The following is a 17,543-nucleotide window of genomic DNA, read 5'->3' as shown; positions in this document are numbered from 1 at the left end:
CGTGAGGTTAAAAATCCTCTTCCCCAGCTCCGCTCGCTGCCCAGCTCGCTCCCCAGCTCTGCCCGCTTCAAGGGTGGGAGCCGGGAGTGCGGAAACCCTTCCCCCAGCCCATCGCCCCAGAGCCATGCAAAGGCGGAGCAGAATTGGGACAATTTAAATGCTAAACCGGTTAAGTGGGGACAATCGCTGCCTTCCCTGGAAGTCAAGAGGAAGGGGCCTTTCCCCAGGCCAAACGGCTCCGGGCGGCGGAGTTTCGGGAGTGGGTCACCCTGCGCCCTTGCCGCACGCTTGGCTCAGGAAGCCTTTGGCTGCTTTTTTTTTCTTCTTCCCCCCCCCCCCCCTCCGTGGTTTGGTTTTTTTCTTCCTAACTCGCTGGCAGAGCAGAACCACAACGCAGGAAGATCGTGCTGGTTTCTCCCCCACTTCATACTGGATCACGACCAGGGTCCGGCACACTCACGGCACGCTTGAGCCCGGCCAGCTACGGCCACACGGTTTTTTCCCCACGGGGGTTTTTTCGTCGTTTTGTTTTCTTGCTGGGGTTTTTTTTTTCCCTCCTCCTCCCTGGAAGAAACCCGTGGCAGAGCAGAGCCGCGGTGCGAAACAGCGCTGGGGGGTTTTTTTCCCCCCTCTCCACGCTGGGTCCCAGCCAAGCGCGCAGGGTCCGGCCACGCTGGAGTCACGCACGCCGTGACTTGGTGGCTTTTTTCACCGCCGGGGCAGAAAGCCGTGGCAGAGCAGAGCCACCGTGGAGCGAGGACGGCGCCGGGTCTTCTCCCTCCGTGGTGGTTCACGGCCAAGCGCGTGGGGTCCGGCACGCTCGAGTCGGCCGCACGTTTCCCCCGGCGTCTTCTCCTGCCTCCCCGGCAGAAACCCGCGGCAGAGCCGCGGCGCAGCTTCTCCCCGCTCCGCGCCAGCTCACGGCCAAGCGCGTGGGGTCCGGCGCTCGACCGAGGAAAGCGACAGCCTCGTGGGTTTTTCCCTGCGTGGGGTTTCTTTCCTCCCGCCCTTCCCGGTAAAAAACCCGCGGCAGAGCAGAGCCGCGGCGCTGGTTCTTCCCCCCAGCTCCGCGCTGGAGCACGCAGGGCGCGGTGAGCTCCCACCGCGCTTGAGCCGGGGGGGGGCGGCCATAGCCGCGTGGTTTTCCCCCGCCCCGCCGCGTGGTTTTTATTCCTCACGTGGCAGAACACAGTCACGATGGAGAAGGACGGCACCAATTTTTACCCCTCGGGACCAATTTTACCCCTCGGTGCCAGATCACGGCCAAGCTCGCGGGGCCCGGGCGCGCTCGAGCCGGGCAGGCTCCGGCTGGGTGGGTTTTCCCCCCACCCCCCCTCCACCCCGGCATCGTTTCTCTTTCCTCCCGCGGCAGCGCTGAGCCCCAGCGCAGGATGGTGCTGGCTCTCCCTCCTCCGTGCCAGGCCACGCCAAGCGCACAAGGTCCCTCGCACCCCCAGCGCGCTCGAGCCGGGCAGGCTCCAGCCGCGTGTTTGTTTTCCCCCCACGTGTTTTCCTTTCTTTGCCGGCGGAGCAGGAGGACGGTGCCGGCTTCTCCTCCTCCTCCGCAGGTCACGGCCAAGCTCCCAGGGTCCGGCGCGCTCCCAGCGCCCTCGAAGCGGGCAGAATCCAGCTGCACATCCCCCCCCTCCCCGGGCGGTTTCTTCTTCCTCGCGGAGCGGAGCCGCCACGCCGGGGGACGGCGCCGGTTTCCCTCGCTCCATCCCAGGCCGCAACCAAGCGCGCGCGGGGTCCGGCACGCTCGCGCCGACACCGTTACGTGCGAAACGCGTCGCACCCACGAAGAAAAACCATCAGAAGGGGAGCGAGCGCTCCGGATTTCAACACGAGAGGAATTCGGGGAGGGTCCGGGAAGCTCCCGGGCCTTGAGCTGGAATCCCGGATGATTTCCTTCCGGGATCAAGCGATCAGTGAGGTTCCTCCCCGGCGTTAACCAGCTCATTTAGCAGAAAACTGGCTTTTTTTTTTTTTTCCCCCCATCCTGGAGCCAGAACGAGCAAAGGACACATCCCCCGGGGAGCTCTTCCTTTTCTGCTCCAACGGTTGCGGCTACAAGCCGGTAAATCCTGCACCAAGGGGTTTTGCCGGGAGCAGGGACCTCGCCGGCGCTGGGATCCTCCAGGGAATTCGGCTGTGGGGTCGTCGGTGCTGCCACGGGGGTATTTCGTGGCGTCGAGCGGAGACAATCCGTGCGCCACCTCCTCTAAACGATGCGCCGGGGAGGGAAACCTGGCGCCGAGCTGTGCCGGGATGAGCCAAAAGCCGCGCCGAGCGACGGCGGCACCGCTCTCACCTTTGTGCCGTACAGCGGCGACGGCAGCTGAGCTCCGACCCGCTCCCCCGCATAGAGCTGCTTGGGAAGAGAAAACATTCCCAGCACCGCGGCAACACGTCCGAACTCACCACCGAACCCACCGGCACGGGGTGAAACACCACGGCGGCACTTTTGCAGCCCCTCGTCGGCTCCAACACCGTTCCAGCCGGCGAAGGAGGGAAATTAAAAGCTCCTGGCAGAGATTACGAGGTTGTCCGTCGCCAGACGCTCGCGTAACCCCGGTTAACGAGCTCGGCAGAGGTCGGCCACCTTCCACCGGTGCAGGAATGGTGCCGGTGATCACGGCGGAGGTGAACCGGCACGGGGAGAGCCGAGGGGAAGCGTTAGCGCGGGGCTGGATCCGTCCCGTCCCCCCACCTGTCACGTTCCCAGCTGGGGGATGCCGAATCCGGCACCGCCCGGTACCGGGTGTCCCAGTGCTGCTGCCCGGCACCTGCCGCACGCTGCCTGTACCCACCCCCTGCGCACCCGGATGCCTGGGTCCCCTCCCCAGCACAGACACCCCCCCCCCCCCCCAAAAAACCCACCCGAATGCCTGGGTCCCCTCTCCAGCACAGGCCCCCCCCCCCCCCCAAACCCACTCGGACGCCTGGGTCCTCTCCCCAGCACAGATACTCCCCCCTCCCCAAATGCCCTCCCAGACGCCTGGGTCTCCTCCTCACCACAAACACACCCCCACTCCCCCAAAATGCCCCCCCCCCCGGACGCCTGGGTCCCCTCCTCAGCACAGACACTCCCCCCTCCCCAAATGCCCCCCCGGACGCCTGGGTCCTCTTCTCAGCACAGACACTCCCCCCTCCCCAAATGGCCCCCCGGACGCCTGGGTCCCCTCCTCACCACAAACACACCCCCACTCCCCCCAAAATGCCCCCCCCCCCCCCCCCGGACGCCTGGGTCCCCTCCCCAGCACAGACACTCCCCCCTCCCCAAATGCCCCCCCAGACGCCTGGGTCTCCTCCTCACCACAAACACACCCCCACTCCCCCCAAAATGCCCCCCCCCCCCCGGACGCCTGGGTCCCCTCCCCAGCACAGACACTCCCCCCTCCCCAAATGGCCCCCCGGACGCTTGGGTCCCCTCCTCACCACAAACAACCCACCCCCCCCCCACCCCCCCCGGACACCTGGGTGCCCCCTATCACCACAGCGCCCCCCCCCCCCCCCCCCACCCCATACCCGCCCTCCCCGGGACGCGTGGGTCCCTCCCCGGTTACCTCAGGCCCTGCACCCCCCCCGGACGCCTGGGTCCCCCCCACCCCCGTTTCAGCACCCCGGACGGGGCCGGTATGAGGGGGGTGGGTGTCAGCGTCGCCTCCCCCCGACTCAGCCGCGGGTCCCCCGGTAGCGGCTCTGCTTTGTCTCCCGCCGGGTCGAGCCGGGCTGGGCCAGGTCCCGTCCGCCCCCCTACCCCCCCCGCCCCGGGCACTCACCCCGCCGGCCCCCCGGGGCCGGGCCCGCCGGGCTGCTCCTCCTCAACGGCGTCGCTGCTGCAACCGCCGCCCCCGCCGCCTCCTGCCCGGCTCCGGCCTCCACAGCAGCCACCGCGCCGGGGACATGGTCCCTTTAAATCCCCCCCCGGGGGCCCGGCCGGTCCCGCCGCCGCTGCCGCCGCCGCCGCCGCCGCCGCCGCCGCCGCCGCCTCCTGCGCCGCTCCGGCCGCTCCCCCGCCTCCCTCCCGGCGGCGGGGCCTGACTACGTCACGCCGCGCGCGACCAGGCCGCCGCCGACATCTTGGGGGCGGCGAAGGGGGTCCCAGCGCCGCCTCCGCCGCCGCCGCCGCCGCCGCCGTTGCCGCCGCCGCCGCCGCCGCCGTCGTCGTCGCCGCCGCCATGTTGGGCCGCGCCGTCCCCGCCCCGCCCCGCGCGCGCGCGTGCTCCCGCCCCGCCGGAGCGGCCGCCGCGCGTCGCCGCCGCCCTCCGCCCTCCCGCGACCCGCGCGGCGCGCTGGGGATGACGTGGCAGCTCGGCGGCGCCGCCATCTTGGAAGTGGCGAGGGAGGAAGGGAAGGGGAGAGGCGGCGCGCGCGACCTTCCCAAGGGGGGGGGGGAAGAGCGGCGCGTGGCGGTGCGTCATCGGCGAGCGACGGCGGCGCCGCGCCGCCATCTTGGGGGGGTGGAGGGGGAAGGTCTGGCTCGTCTGGGAAGAGGTGGCCCTGAGGGGACCTCGGGGCGACCCATGGTCCTGTCACCCCAGAGTGTCCCCATGGCCCTGCCCCAAGGGGGCACCATGGCCCTGTTGGACCCAGAGTGTCCCCATGGCCCTGCCGTGTCCCCATGGCCCTGTTGGCCCCAGAGTGTCCCCATGGCCCCGCCATGTCCCCATGGCCCTGTTGTCCCCAAGAGGGCACCATGGCCCTGTTGGACCCAGAGTGTCCCCATGGCCCTCTCCCAAAGTGTCCCCATGGCCCTGTTGGCCCCAGAGTGTCCCCATGGCCCTGCCATAGCCCCATGGCCCTGTTGTCCCCAAAGGGGCACCATGGCCCTGTTGGCCCCAGAATGTCCCCATGGCCCCACCATGTCCTCATGGCTCTGCTGGCCCCAGAGTGTCCCCATGGCCCTCTCCCAAAGTGTCCCCATGGCCCTGCTGGCCCCAGAGTGTCCCCATGGCCCTCTCCCAAAGTGTCCCCATGGCCCTGCTGGCCCCAGAGTGTCCCCATGGCCCTGCCATAGCCCCATGGCCCTGTTGTCCCCAAGGGGGCACCATGGCCCTGTTGGACCCAGAGTGTCCCCATGGCCCCGCCATGTCCCCATGGCCCTGTTGTCCCCAAAGTGTCCCCACGGCCCTGCCATCCCCAGCGCTCGCCCAAAGGGTCCCCACGACCATGTCCCCAAGGGCTCCCCAGGTCCCACCACCCCTGTCACCGCCCCAGGTCCTGGGATGTAGGAGGTGCCGGGGACAGGATGGGATCGGGGACAGAGCCCCAAATGGTGGCAGGACGCAACCGAGCACCTTGTGACGGTGACACCAACGCTGTTTATTGCCCGCGGAGGGGACACCCCTTCGGAAAGCCCCCAAAGGTGTTGGGTGACCGGGCTGCGGGGACACGACGGTGACATCGCGACAGCTGCTTACACGCTGGTGGCCTGAGCGTCGTCACCGCTCTCGTCCCAACCCCGCGCTGACATCCTGCGTCCCGTCCTCCCGGGGGGACCCAGGGCTTGGCTGATGGCACCCCGCAGCTCCGCCTGCTCCCTCTCCAGCGCCGACAGCCGTCTCTCCTGCGAGGGGACCGCGTCAGCCCCCACCCGCGTCCCTCTTGTCACCCGGGGGTGCACCCGCCTCTCGGCTCTTACCAGCTCTCGGCTCTTCTCCTCGCTGCTCTTCAGCCTCTCCAGGTCTTTCTTCCGGCTGCCTTCAGCCGCCGTTAACCTGATTCGGTTGGGAATGAGCCGCGATCCCAGCCCGGCGGTGGGGCACCCGCTGGTTTGGAGCACCCGCTCCCCCACCCCAGCCTTACCTGGCACCCAAATTGGCCGCGCGGGCGTTCGCCTCCTCCAACTGCTGCCGGAGACGCTCGAGCTGCTCTCGGTGCTGCCCTTGCTCCTGCCTCAACCCGCGGTGTCGGTCCTCCATCTCGCCCGCCCGCGTCTCCGCCTGCCGTAACTTCTCCCGGTTCTCCGCCACCTCCTTCCGCAGCGCCTCGATCAACCGCCCGTGCTGGAGGGGGGACGAGGGCGGGTCAGCGGGGCACCCCGGTGGGTTTGGCTGCCGCCCCACCCCGCGGTTACCTTCTCCAACGGGCGGATGGCATAGAGCTCGCCCTGTGCCGCCGCCGCCGCCTCCTCCGCGTAGCGCTGCCACGGCACTGTTGATTTGCGCGGCAGCGACGCCGACGAGCGCAGCTTCCCGCGACCCTACGGCACCGGCAGCACCCGTTAACGCCAACGTCTTCCTCGGAGCACCGGCCCCGACGCGAGGGTGGTGTGGTGGCTGTCGTGGCTTACCGGGCCGTTGCGGGGGACGAGGGAACCCGGGTCGTCCTCGGCTGGTGGCTCCTCCACGTGCTCGGCGCTGCTCTGCTTGCGAAGGCGCCGGGCGGCTTTGCTCTGCGCCGGCACGCTCTGGGTGCGTTGCACGTTGCGGCGTTCCCGGCTGGGCGGCTGTGATTGTACCGGTGCCGGTGCCGGCTCCGGTTCTGGCGCATCCTCCCTGCCCCGGACACGACGGATGCTGATGAGGGACTGGCTCTTGATGAGGGGGCTGTGCTTGCTCAGGTCGCGCGGTGGCACGAAGCCCGGTTTGAAGCTCTCGGCCGGGCTGTGAGGGGAGATGGGGTGGTGGCATGGCCGGGTGCCGCGATGGTGCTGGAGCCAGGAGGGACCAGAACCACCCTGAACCCAGCCGGAACCGGAGGCTTCCCAAGCCCAGTTGGGACCAGACCCATCTCCTGACTCCAGCGTGGACCTGAGGCACCCCAAACCCCGTTGGGATCAGAAACATGCCCCAAACCCAACCAGAACCAGAACCGTCCTCAAAACCAGCCTTGACCTGAACAACCCCAAACCCAGGCAGAACCAGAGTCACCCCAAACCCAGCCAGGGCTAGAAACACCCCCTAAATCCATCTGGGACCAGAAACATCTCCTGGACCCAGCCTGGACCAGAAGTATCCACCAAATGTAGTCCAGACAGAACCATCCCCTGAACTGGGACCAGAACCATCCCCTACCTGGACCACAACCATCTGCTGGACCCATCAGGGACCGAAACCATCCCCTGATCCCAACTGGGACCAGTGACTCCAAGCCCGCTCTGGACCAGAGTCGCCCTAGACCCAACCAAGACCAGAACCATCCCCTGAACCCAGCCAGGACCAGAACCACCCCAAACCCATCCTAGTGTCACCCCTCTGCAGAAGCTTCTCCTGGCCCCACGTGTCCACCTTGATCCCATGTGTCCCTCTGTCCACCCACCGGTACCTTCGCTCCGTGGTGGAGCTGAGACGGACGGAGACGGGGACAGGGGTCCCCTCCCTAATGGCGGTGAGGATGGTGGGCAGGGGTTCCAGCTCCTCCTGCGTGGACTACCAGGACAAGACAAGGATGTTATGGGGACAACAGGAGGCCTTGGGGTAGGTGTCATCCGTGGGGCAGTGGACACCCAGTGTGGGGAGAAGGGGGTGACCAGTCTCGCCAGCTACCCTTGGGGACAAATAGGTGGTGGCACCTGGTCCAGGCTCGAGAAGATGTCGCAGAGCAGGAGGTGGAGAGTGGCGAGCTCCAGAGCCAGGTCCACGTAGCCGTCGTAGGTGGCCATGTGGACGCTGCTCTCGGGGTTGGCCACGCTCTGCAGGAACTCTGTCATGGTGCTCCAGTTGTGCTCCAAGAACTCGTTCATGAAGCCCATGTAGGCCTCCTTCTCGCCAAACCTGGGGACCGCGATGTTTAAGGGACATCCCCACTGCTCCGTGGTGTGTTGGGGACAACCCTACTGGCCCGTGGCTGTCCACGTGCCACACAGCATGTAGGGGATGTCCCCCACTGCCCCCCATGGCTTCCCCATGGGCACATCCCTCCCCGCTGGTGCTGGTGCTGTGCGCTGCCATGACGTACGTGGTGAAGTTGGCCAGGTTCTGGATGACCTTGGCCACGAGGGTGAGGGTACGGGCGGTGGCCTCGCTCGGGTACTCCTGGATGAGGCCGAAGAGGCTGGGGGACATGACGGCAGGGCAGAGGAACCGCAAGAAGAGGGAGGCCGAGACCAGGCGTTGCCCGATGGGTGCCTTGCCCCGCGCCGCACACTCCTCCTGCCACGCCGCGAAGATCTCGCCCAGCTCCGCTGGGAAGGCGCTGTGGGAGGAGACACCCTGATGGGTGCTGGGGCAGGTGGGTGGCCCCGGAACCTCCCCTGCGTGCCACCATGATGTGCTGTGGGACATGGGACCCACCATGACTGTGCTTGTCCCCATGCCAGCCCCCTGTGCTCGTCCCCAAGGCTGTCCCCGGGTCCTTCCTGGTTTCCACCGCCGTGTCCATCCCAGCGATGGCGCCCATCCCTGTCCTCCATGTCTGTCCCCAAGCTTGTTCCCAGGTCCTTCCTGGTGTCCCTTGCCATGTCCTCCATGTCTCCCCAAGCTTGTCCCCAGGTCTTTCCTGGTGCCCACCGCCGTGCCCATCCCAGGGACGGTGCCCCTCCCCAAACCCACCCCCATGCCCACCCTGGTGCTAGTGCCTGTCCTCCTGCTCATTCCCATTCCTGTCCCCAAGTCCATCCCTGCCCCCACGCCCGTCTCCAAGCCCGGCCCCGGATCTCCACGGCGCCGGCGCCCACCCCACACCTCTCTCATTGCCCATCCCCGTGCAGCTGCCCACCCCCATGGCCCTCCCCGTGCCCACCCCCGCGCCCCAGCAGGGGCTGCCCCTCACTCGCAGGACGTGGCGATGCGCTGGAAGGTCTCCTCGCAGACCTGCCGCAGGTTGTTTTGGTTGTCGGGGAGGTCAAGGCCGGCGCATTTGCTGGGATCGACCTCGCAGCTGTCGTCCGAGGCGCAGAGCTGGGCCACGGCCTCACCTGGGCGCCGAGGGACAACCCGTGAGGGGACCAACCAGCCACCACCACGGGCTTGGCTGTGGCAAGCCTCCACCACATCCCCACGGCTGTTCTAGGGGGGTCCTACAACCCCCAAATGCTCTGCTCATGCCCTGCACCCCGTAACAGCCCACAACACCCTGTCATGTCATGCCCAGGATGTCCTGCACCCCTTAACGCCCTGTAATGTCCCACAAAGACCTGCAACCTTCAGCCGTACCCAGCGTGTCCTGGAGGTACTTGCCCCCCACCAGTTTCATGTACTCGTCGATGGCCTTGGTGGCCAGCGTGTTCTCGCGGAAGATCAGTGCCTCACGGTCATCGAAGCGGTCGAGCTCGGCCACACCGAGGTCGATGAGGAACGACTGCCGGGTGGACACGTTGAAGGGCTCGGTGGACACCCATGGCCCCAAACAGCCTTGATCAACCCACCGTGGGAGGTGCCAGATCTCCTGGCACTCCCCTGAGTTGTGTTTCCCATCTCATCCCTCTAATCCCCTCTGAACCCATCCCGTCCTCTCGCAACTCATCCATCCCATCCTATTCCAACTCAACCCAACCCATCAACCCCATCTCAACCCATCCCATCCCAACCCAACTCAACTCATCCATCCCAACTCAACCCAACCCATCAACTCCATCCCATCCCATCCCAACCCAACTCAACTCATCCATCCCAACTCAACCCAACCCATCAACTCCATCCCATCCCATCCCATCCCAACCCAACTCAACTCATCCATCCCAACTCAACCCAACCCATCAACTCCATCCCATCCCATCCCAACTCAACTCAACTCATCCATCCCAACTCAACCCAACCCATCAACTCCATCCCATCCCATCCCAACCCAACTCAACTCATCCATCCCAACTCAATCCAACCCATCAACTCCATCCCATCCCAGCTCAACCAACCCCAACTCAACTCGTCCGTCCCATCCCAATCCAACCCAACTCATCCATCCTATCCCACCCCAGCCCTCCTGGCACCCCCAACCCGTGATGCTCATCCCATCCCAACCCTCAGGCCCGTGACGCCTCGGTCAACACCCATCTCACCCCCACCCCACTCCAACCTCCAGGCCCACAGCACCCCAGACAGCACCCATCTTGCCCTCACCCACCCTCCCCACATCCCCCACGGCCAGCACCCACTCTACCTTGGCCTTTCCGGTGCTCTGCAAGACACGGACTAGGGTGCCGGCCAGCTCCTCCTTGTGCCGTACGGCGATGGTGGGCTCTAGACAGGCGCACAGCTCCCGGTAGTGGAAGGTGATGAACTCAGCCAACTCCTTGTAGCGCACGATGGGCAGCACCCGCACCTCCCGGTAGCGCCCGCGCACCCTCACCGACGGCACCCGCTCGCCTCCCCCGGGACCGCTCAGCGGGTACCAGCGCTCCAAGGGCTGCCGGGCAGCCGCCAGCTCAGCCAAGGGGACGGTGATGGAGGCCACAGGTTGACCAGGGTGGTCATCACGGCAAAGGGCGAGGGTGAGGGCACGGGCGGGTGGTAGGGCGGCCAACTGGAAGAGTTCACCCCAAAAGAGCTCGCCGTCGGGACTGGCCACCTTGGCGGTGGTACGGGCGAAGAGGGTGCCGTCCAGGTGGAGGTGACAACGGAGGCGCCGCCGAGGTGGCAGGTCCCGTGCTTCGTACACCCACAGGCTCAGGGCCAGCTCCAGCCGCTCGCAGTTGTCCTGCCGAGGTGGGGGACGTGGGTGGGGGTGCCGAGGGGACAAGGTCAAGGTGGCGGGGCGGGTGAATCCGTGGGGGGGACGGGGTGTCGGGGACAGGGAATTCTGTGGGTGGACGTGGGGATGGGGGCGAATGGAACAGGAGGGGACATGGAGGGACAAGAAGGGACGTGGGGGACAGGGGTGGACAGCCAAATCCTTGCGGGGGGCGTGGGTGACAGCCAAACCCATGGTGGGACAGGAGGGGACACAAGAGGCCACCCAAGCCCTGAGGGGACATGGGGGGACAACCAAGCCCTCCGGGGGACGACAGGACACAAGGGGACCCAGGGCTGCGGGTGCCTGCAGGGCTCCAGGGTGGGGTGGGGGGAGAGGGGGCGGTTCGTGCCTCAGTTTCCCCACCCAGCCCTGCCAGCTGGCCTCACTGGGGAGGCAGGAGGACAATGGGTGGCCCCTCGCGTCTGGGTGCCGGGGGTTCCCATCCCCGGGGGTGGTGGGGGTGTCCCGGGGGTGTCCCCGCGGTCCCACCTTGTTGGGCTGCACGGTGCGGCGCAGGTTCTCGATCCAGCGGTCGCGCTCGGCCAGGGACGTGCACCCGAAGGACCGGCTGCCCTCGCCCGTGATGATCTGGGGGCAGGGAGGGTGTCTGCGGGGTGGCAGCCTGGGGTGCCTGGGGCGGGGGCTGCACTGGGGGCCCCATGGCTAAGGGCTGTGCTGGGCTGTCCTTTTGGGGTGCTCTGGGTGTTCAGCGGGGGGGGCCCTGCCTGCCTTGGCGGGGTGCCTGGGGTGCCGTAGGTGCCTCTCCAGGATGATTGGGGTGCCCGGGTGCCCCTCCAGGGTGCCCTGGGTGTCCTGGGTTCCCCTCCACATTGCCTGTGTGTCCCTCCAGGTTGCCCTGGGTACCCTGGGTGCTCCTCTAGGTTGCCCTGGGTGCCCTGGGTTCCCCTTCACGTTGCCTGGGTGCCCCTCCAGGTTGCCCTGGGTGCCTCTCCAGGTTGCCCTGGGTGCCCGGGTGCCCCTCCAGTTTGCCCCGGGTGCCCTGGGTTCCCCTTCACGTTGCCTGGGTGCTCCTCCAGGTTGCCCTGGGTGCCTCTCCAGGTTGCCCTGGGTGCCCGGGTGCCCCTCCAGTTTGCCCCGGGTGCCCCTCCAGTTTGCCCCGGGTGCCCTGGCTTCCCCTTCACATTGCCTGGGTGCCCCTCCAGGTTGCCCTGGGTGCTCCTCCAGGTTGCCCTGGGTGCCTCTCCAGGTTGCCCTGGGTGCCCGGGTGCCCCTCCAGTTTGCCCCAGGTGCCCTGGGTTCCCCTTCACGTTGCCTGGGTGCTCCTCCAGGTTGCCCTGGGTGCTCCTCCAGGTTGCCCCGGGTGCGCTGGGTTCCCCTCCATGTTGCCTGGGTGCCTCTCCAGGTTGCCCTGGGTGCCCGGGTGCCCCTCCAGTTTGCCCCGGGTGCCCTGGGTTCCCCTTCACATTGCCTGGGTGCCCCTCCAGGTTGCCCCGGGTGCGCTGGGTTCCCCTCCATGTTGCCTGGGTGCCCCTCCAGGTTGCCTTGGGTGCCCTGGGTGCTCCTCTAGGTTGCCCCAGGTGCCCTGGGTTCCCCTTCCCATTGCCTGGGTGCCCCTCCAGGTTGCCCTGGTTGCCCCTCCAGGGCGCCCTGAGCACCCACCCAAGCCCGTTACCTGAAAGCAAAACTTCTCGCCCACGATGCTGCCGTGCACGGGCCGGACGATGACGTTGTCCCCGGTGAGGTCCAGCTCGGCCGCGCTGGGCGGCGGCAGCAGCGATTCCCGTGATCCGCTCCGGCTGGGGACCCTGAAGGGACAGCACCGTCACCGGGGCACCCTCACCAACACCCACCCACACGTGTGTGTCCCCCCCCTCCGCCACAGTGCCGTACCTCTCGCCATCAGGGATCGTCACCGCCGGCGTCTCGGCTTTGGGGACGCCACGACCTTTCCTCTCCCGGAGCCTCTTCCACAACAACCCCTGGGTGGGGTAAGGAGACGGCTGCAGCGTCACCCATGGGTGGGGCCGAGCACCCTGGGTGAGGGGACAGGGATTGGGATGGGGTGGGTGCCCACCTTGACGTTGCTGAACTGGGAGGTGGGGGAGGACTCGCTCTCGGTGCTTCTCCCGGCACCCCGGGTGCTCCTCTCCTCCACAGCTGGGTCTGGAGGGGCACCCAGCATCAGGACCCCCCTTTTACCCGCCCCCTGAGCACCCCGACATCATGCCAGGGTTTGGGGGGGCTGCAGGGTACACCCATACTCCCACCCCCATGGGAAACATCACCCAAAGCCGAGGGAAGGACCCAGGCACCTGGTTCGGGTGCCAAATCCTGCCGGCACCTCCCCAGACCTGGAGCCCTGAGCTTTGGGTGCTGCAGGTGGGAGCTCGTGGGTGCAAGGGAGAAGGGGGCAGAGGGGTTTATCCTGCTGCCCTGGCTCCGGTGCCCAGTGCCGGCGCCCAGCCTCGGTGCTCGGCCCCGGCGTCGCGATGCCGTGGTGCCAAGCCCCCGTCCAGGATGGTCCCCCACCACGGTGCCATACGGGTGCGGACCCCAGCGCCAGGGGGAGGTGCAGGGTGGGGGGTCACTCACCTCCCTGCGCGGTGCAGAGCAGCCAGCGGCGGGGCCCCATGGCTGGCGGCGATGCCGCCTGCCCGCGCTGGCGAGGGGCGCGGGGAGGAAGCCGGGGGCCCTTTATCGCTCGGATCAGCAGACGCAGCAGCGCGGAGGAAGCGGTGACGGGACGGGGCGGCCTCGCACCCAGCGCCACCCCCCACGCACCCGCGGTGGGGGGCACGGCACGGGGCATGGGGCATGGGGCGCGGTGGGCTGCACGGCACGGGGCATGGCGTGGGGCGTGGTGATGACATGGGGCATGGGGCACAGCGTGGGGCACGGCACAGGCCATGGTGCACGGTGCCCGGCGCAGGGCATGGCATCTTGCGTGGGGCACGGTGCCCGGAGCACGGCACAGTGTGGTGCGTGGCACGGGACATGGCGTGGGGCACGGGGCATGGCGTGGGGCGTGGGGCATGGCGTGGGGCATGGCGCACGGCACAGGGCACGGTGTGGGGCATGGGGCACGGCGTGGGGCACGGCACAGGCCATGGCGTCGTGCGTGGGGCACAGTGCACGGAGCACGGCACAGTGTGGTGCGTGGCACGGGGCATGGCGTGGGGCATGGGGTGTGGGGCACGGTGTGGTGAACAGCCAAATGCGTGGCGTGGGGCATGGCGCACGGCACAGGGCCCGGCGTGGGGCGTGGGGCATGGCACAAGGCTTGGTGTGGGGCATGGGGCACAGCGTGGGGCATGGGGCACAGTGTGGTGCACAGCACAGGCCACGGTGCACGGTGCCCGGCGCAGGGCATGGCGTCATGCGTGGGGCACGGTGCCCGGAGCACGGCACAGTGTGGTGCGTGGCACGGGGCATGGCATGGGGCACGGGGCATGGCGTTGTGAGTGGGGCGTGGGGCACGGTGTGGTGAACAGCCCAGGGCATGGCGTGGGGCATGGCGCACGGAGCTCGGCACAGTGTGGTGCATGGCACGGGGCATGGTGTGGGGCGTGGGGTGTGGGGCACAGCCCAGGGCATGGCGTGGGGCATGGCACATGGCACAGGGCACGGTGTGGCGTTTGGGGCATGGCACAAGGCTTGGTGTGGGGCATGGGGCACAGCGTGGGGCACGGCACAGGCCACAGTGCACGGTGCCCGGCGCAGGGCCTGGCGTCGTGCGTGGGGCACGGTGCACGGAGCACGGCACAGTGTGGTGCGTGGCACGGGGCATGGCGTGGGGTGTGAGGCACGGTGTGGTGAACAGCCCAGGGCATGGCGTGGGGCATGGCGCACGGAGCACGGCACAGTGTGGTGCGTGGCACGGGGCATGGCGTGGGGCGTGGGGTGTGGGGCACAGCCCAGGGCATGGCGTGGGGCATGGGGTGTGGGGCACGCTGTGGTGAACAGCCCAGGGCATGGCGTGGGGCATGGGGCGTGGGGCACGGTGTGGTGCACAGCCCAGCGCATGGCGTGGGGCATGGCGCACGGCACAGGGCACGGTGCACAGCGTGGGGCATGGCACAAGGCTCGGTCTGGTGCACGGCATAGAGCACGGCACGGGGCATGGTACGGTGCACGGGTATGGCGTGGCGCGGGGGGCACGGCACGGCACACGGCACGAGGCTCTCGCTCACCGGGGTCCCTCCTGCCGCCCGCCGGGTGCAGGTTGGCGCTCTCGGAGATGGCGCTCCCCGTCCGGTTCCTGCTCCTGCCCGAAGCCTGGGGGCCCAGCGGGGTCAGGCACCGCCGCCCCCAGCACCCATCTGTGCGCCCCGTCACCCGAGGGGCTCCGGCCCAAGCCCCTGGGGGGCCTCGGGGACTCTCGTCCCCGGGGTCCTCACCTCCTCGTCGCGGCCCACGAGGACCAGACGTCCGTCCACCAACGAGAAGTTGGAGACATCCCACACCGCGGCATCGGGGGCTGGAGCCAGCGGGATCGGCGACGGCGCGTGGGTGCTCGCTGCGGGTGCAGAGCAGGGTGTCGGGGGGAGACTGGGTGCTCACCGTGCCCCTGTCACCCGTGGGCCGCGTGGCAGTGCCAGGGGACGTGTGGCTGTGCCTGTGCCGCTGTGGGTGCGACAACACCAGGGCACTTGGTGCCATGGCCGCGGTGTGGTTGGGGTGATGGTGCTGTGGCCGTGACGCCAAGGGCGCGGTGATGCCAGGGGACACATGGCCATGGCCATGCCACCAGGGGTGTGGTGATGCTGGGGGCCATGGGGCCGTGGAGGTGCCACCGTGAGTTTGGTGATGCCAGGGAACGTATTGCCATGGAGGTGCCACCGTGGGGCGTGGTGATGCCAGGGGACACACGGCCGTGGCCGTGCCACAGTCGGGGTGGCAACGCGGGGGGACACGCGGCTGTGCCACCATCAGTGTGGCAATGCCATTGCCGTGGTGGGGACAAAGCTGGGTGGCTGCCCTACCCCAGGGCCCTGCCCGCACCGTGGGTGGCCCTGCCGGAGCCGAGCCGGTTTTGCCACACCTGGGTGCCGCAGGGGCAGGCACGGCTCCACGTGCCGCCGCCGAGCCCCGTGCTGGGCGCACACGTGTGGCCAGGAGCGGGCCCTGGGGCCTGGTGAGACCCAGCCATCTTGCACCCATGGGTGCCCCCCCCCCCCAACGCCCCAACCCTGGAGGGCACCTGCAGGCAGGAGGTCCCCCACACCAGCAAGGCCTGGCCACGTCCTGCACCCCGCTACGGCCCCCGCTGCCACCCACCCATCACCCATCGCCCCCCAACCCGTCACCACCACCCGCTACCCGTTGCCCCCAAACCACTGCCCATCACCCATTGCATCCCGGCTCATCACCCATCTCCCTTGCCCACCACCCCTCAGCCCCCAACCCACCACCCATCACCCCTAATCCATCACCCATCGTCATCACCCCCCACCCATCACCCCCAACGCATCACCAACCACCACCTAGCACCCATCACCCCCAACCCATCACCCATCATCATCACCCATCACCCCCAACCCATCACCCATCGTCATCACCCCCCACCCATCACCCCTGATCCATCACCCATCGTCATCACCCCCCACCCAACACCCCCAACCCATCACCAACCACCACCAGCACCCATCACCCCCAACCCATCACCCATCATCATCACCCATCACCCCCAACCCATCACCCATCATCATCACCTCTCACCCATCACCCCTCACCCATCACCCATCGTCATCACCCCCCACCCAACACCCCCAACCCATCACCAACCATCACCTAGCACCCATCACCCCCAACCCATCACCCATCATCATCACCCCCCACCCATCACCTCTGATCCATCACCCATCGTCATCACCCCCCACCCAACACCCCCAACCCATCACCCATCATCATCACCCATCACCCCCAACCCATCACCCATCATCATCACCCCCCACCCATCACCTCTGATCCATCACCCATCGTCATCACCCCCCACTCAACACCCCCAACCCATCACCAACCACCACCAGCACCCATCACCCCCAACCCATCACCCATCATCATCACCCATCACCCCCAACCCATCACCCATCATCATCACCTCTCACCCATCACCCCTCACCCATCACCCACCGTCATCACCCCCAACCCATCACCCATCATCATCACCCCCCACCCATCACCCCCAACCCCTCACCCCCCATCGTCATCGTCCCCCAACCCACCACCCTCAGCCCATCCCCAACCACCCTCACCTCCATCCCATCCCCATCCCCCACCACCAGCACCCTGACCCCCACCCTCCCCATCACCCCCGTACCTGGAACACCGTCGTGCAGGACCTGCTCAGCCCTGGCACCGCTCTCCACAGGACCCTTCCTCTTGGACATGGAGCGCAGGTACTTCTGCAGGGTGCCCTTGCCACCCTCGGGGCCCCGCGTCTCCTTGGTCCCCTTGGAGGGGGCCGAAAAGGCCCGTCGGAAGAGGGACCGACGGGTGCTGGCCTTGGGTGCCCCCAAGATGGAGCTGCCCCTTCCAGCCCCGTCATCGGGGCCGTCGGAATCGGGTTGGCTGTAGGAACGTTTCCACCCCTGCAGCCGGGTCCAGCGCCGGCTGCCCGGGGACCCCGTGCCCCTCTCGGCTTCCCGGTCACCCGTGGGTGCTGTCGTTCGCCATTTGTAGGTCTTCAGGAGAGTCGGTGCCTCGGGTCCCGGCGGGGGTTTCTCCACCTCCATCTGCGGGGTGGCGAGAGCCGCGGTAGCCACGGGGCACCCGCGGGCCGGCAGGGGAGGGAGTGGGGTGGGGGGTGGGGAGGGGCACCTTCCTCTGGCCACCCCCAACCTGGCACCCCCACCCGGGCACCCCTACTGGGGTGTCCCATCCGAGTGTCCTTATTGGGGCACCCCCCACCCAGCCATCCCTATCCAGGCACCTCTGAGAGCCCTTTTATGGGTGCCCCTATCCAGGCA

At 68.0% G+C, this 17,543-nt stretch overlaps 2 protein-coding genes across 2 annotated transcripts in view; both read right to left on the bottom strand.

The window, feature by feature from the left end:
• The window catches only part of WIZ (WIZ zinc finger), a 58,579-nt gene extending 54,249 nt beyond the window's left edge, over positions 1-4,330 (bottom strand). Inside the window, exon 1 of the mRNA XM_086478815.1 lies at positions 3,783-4,330. Coding sequence (XP_086334941.1) covers positions 3,783-4,330 — 548 coding nt within the window. The remainder of the gene's footprint in view (positions 1-3,782) is intronic.
• Positions 4,331-5,419: 1,089 nt separating this feature from the next.
• On the bottom strand, positions 5,420-17,309 carry RASAL3 (RAS protein activator like 3). Its single transcript, XM_086478814.1, has 18 exons — positions 16,895-17,309; positions 14,973-15,091; positions 14,766-14,850; positions 12,650-12,738; positions 12,466-12,608; positions 12,248-12,380; positions 11,104-11,202; positions 10,042-10,578; positions 9,099-9,243; positions 8,716-8,860; positions 7,903-8,139; positions 7,517-7,718; positions 7,270-7,373; positions 6,296-6,608; positions 6,080-6,205; positions 5,809-6,008; positions 5,645-5,720; positions 5,420-5,569 (listed from the first exon to the last, which is right to left on the bottom strand). Exons 1-18 carry the CDS (start codon positions 17,307-17,309, stop codon positions 5,420-5,422), a joined length of 3,318 nt encoding a protein of 1,105 aa, XP_086334940.1.
• Positions 17,310-17,543: the final 234 nt, after the last annotated feature.

This window comes from Leptosomus discolor, chromosome 28 (genome assembly GCF_034619465.1).
Source record: "Leptosomus discolor isolate bLepDis1 chromosome 28, bLepDis1.hap2, whole genome shotgun sequence".
Classification (NCBI taxonomy): domain Eukaryota; kingdom Metazoa; phylum Chordata; class Aves; order Leptosomiformes; family Leptosomidae; genus Leptosomus; species Leptosomus discolor.
This window is presented reverse-complemented; position numbering and strand designations above follow the sequence as displayed.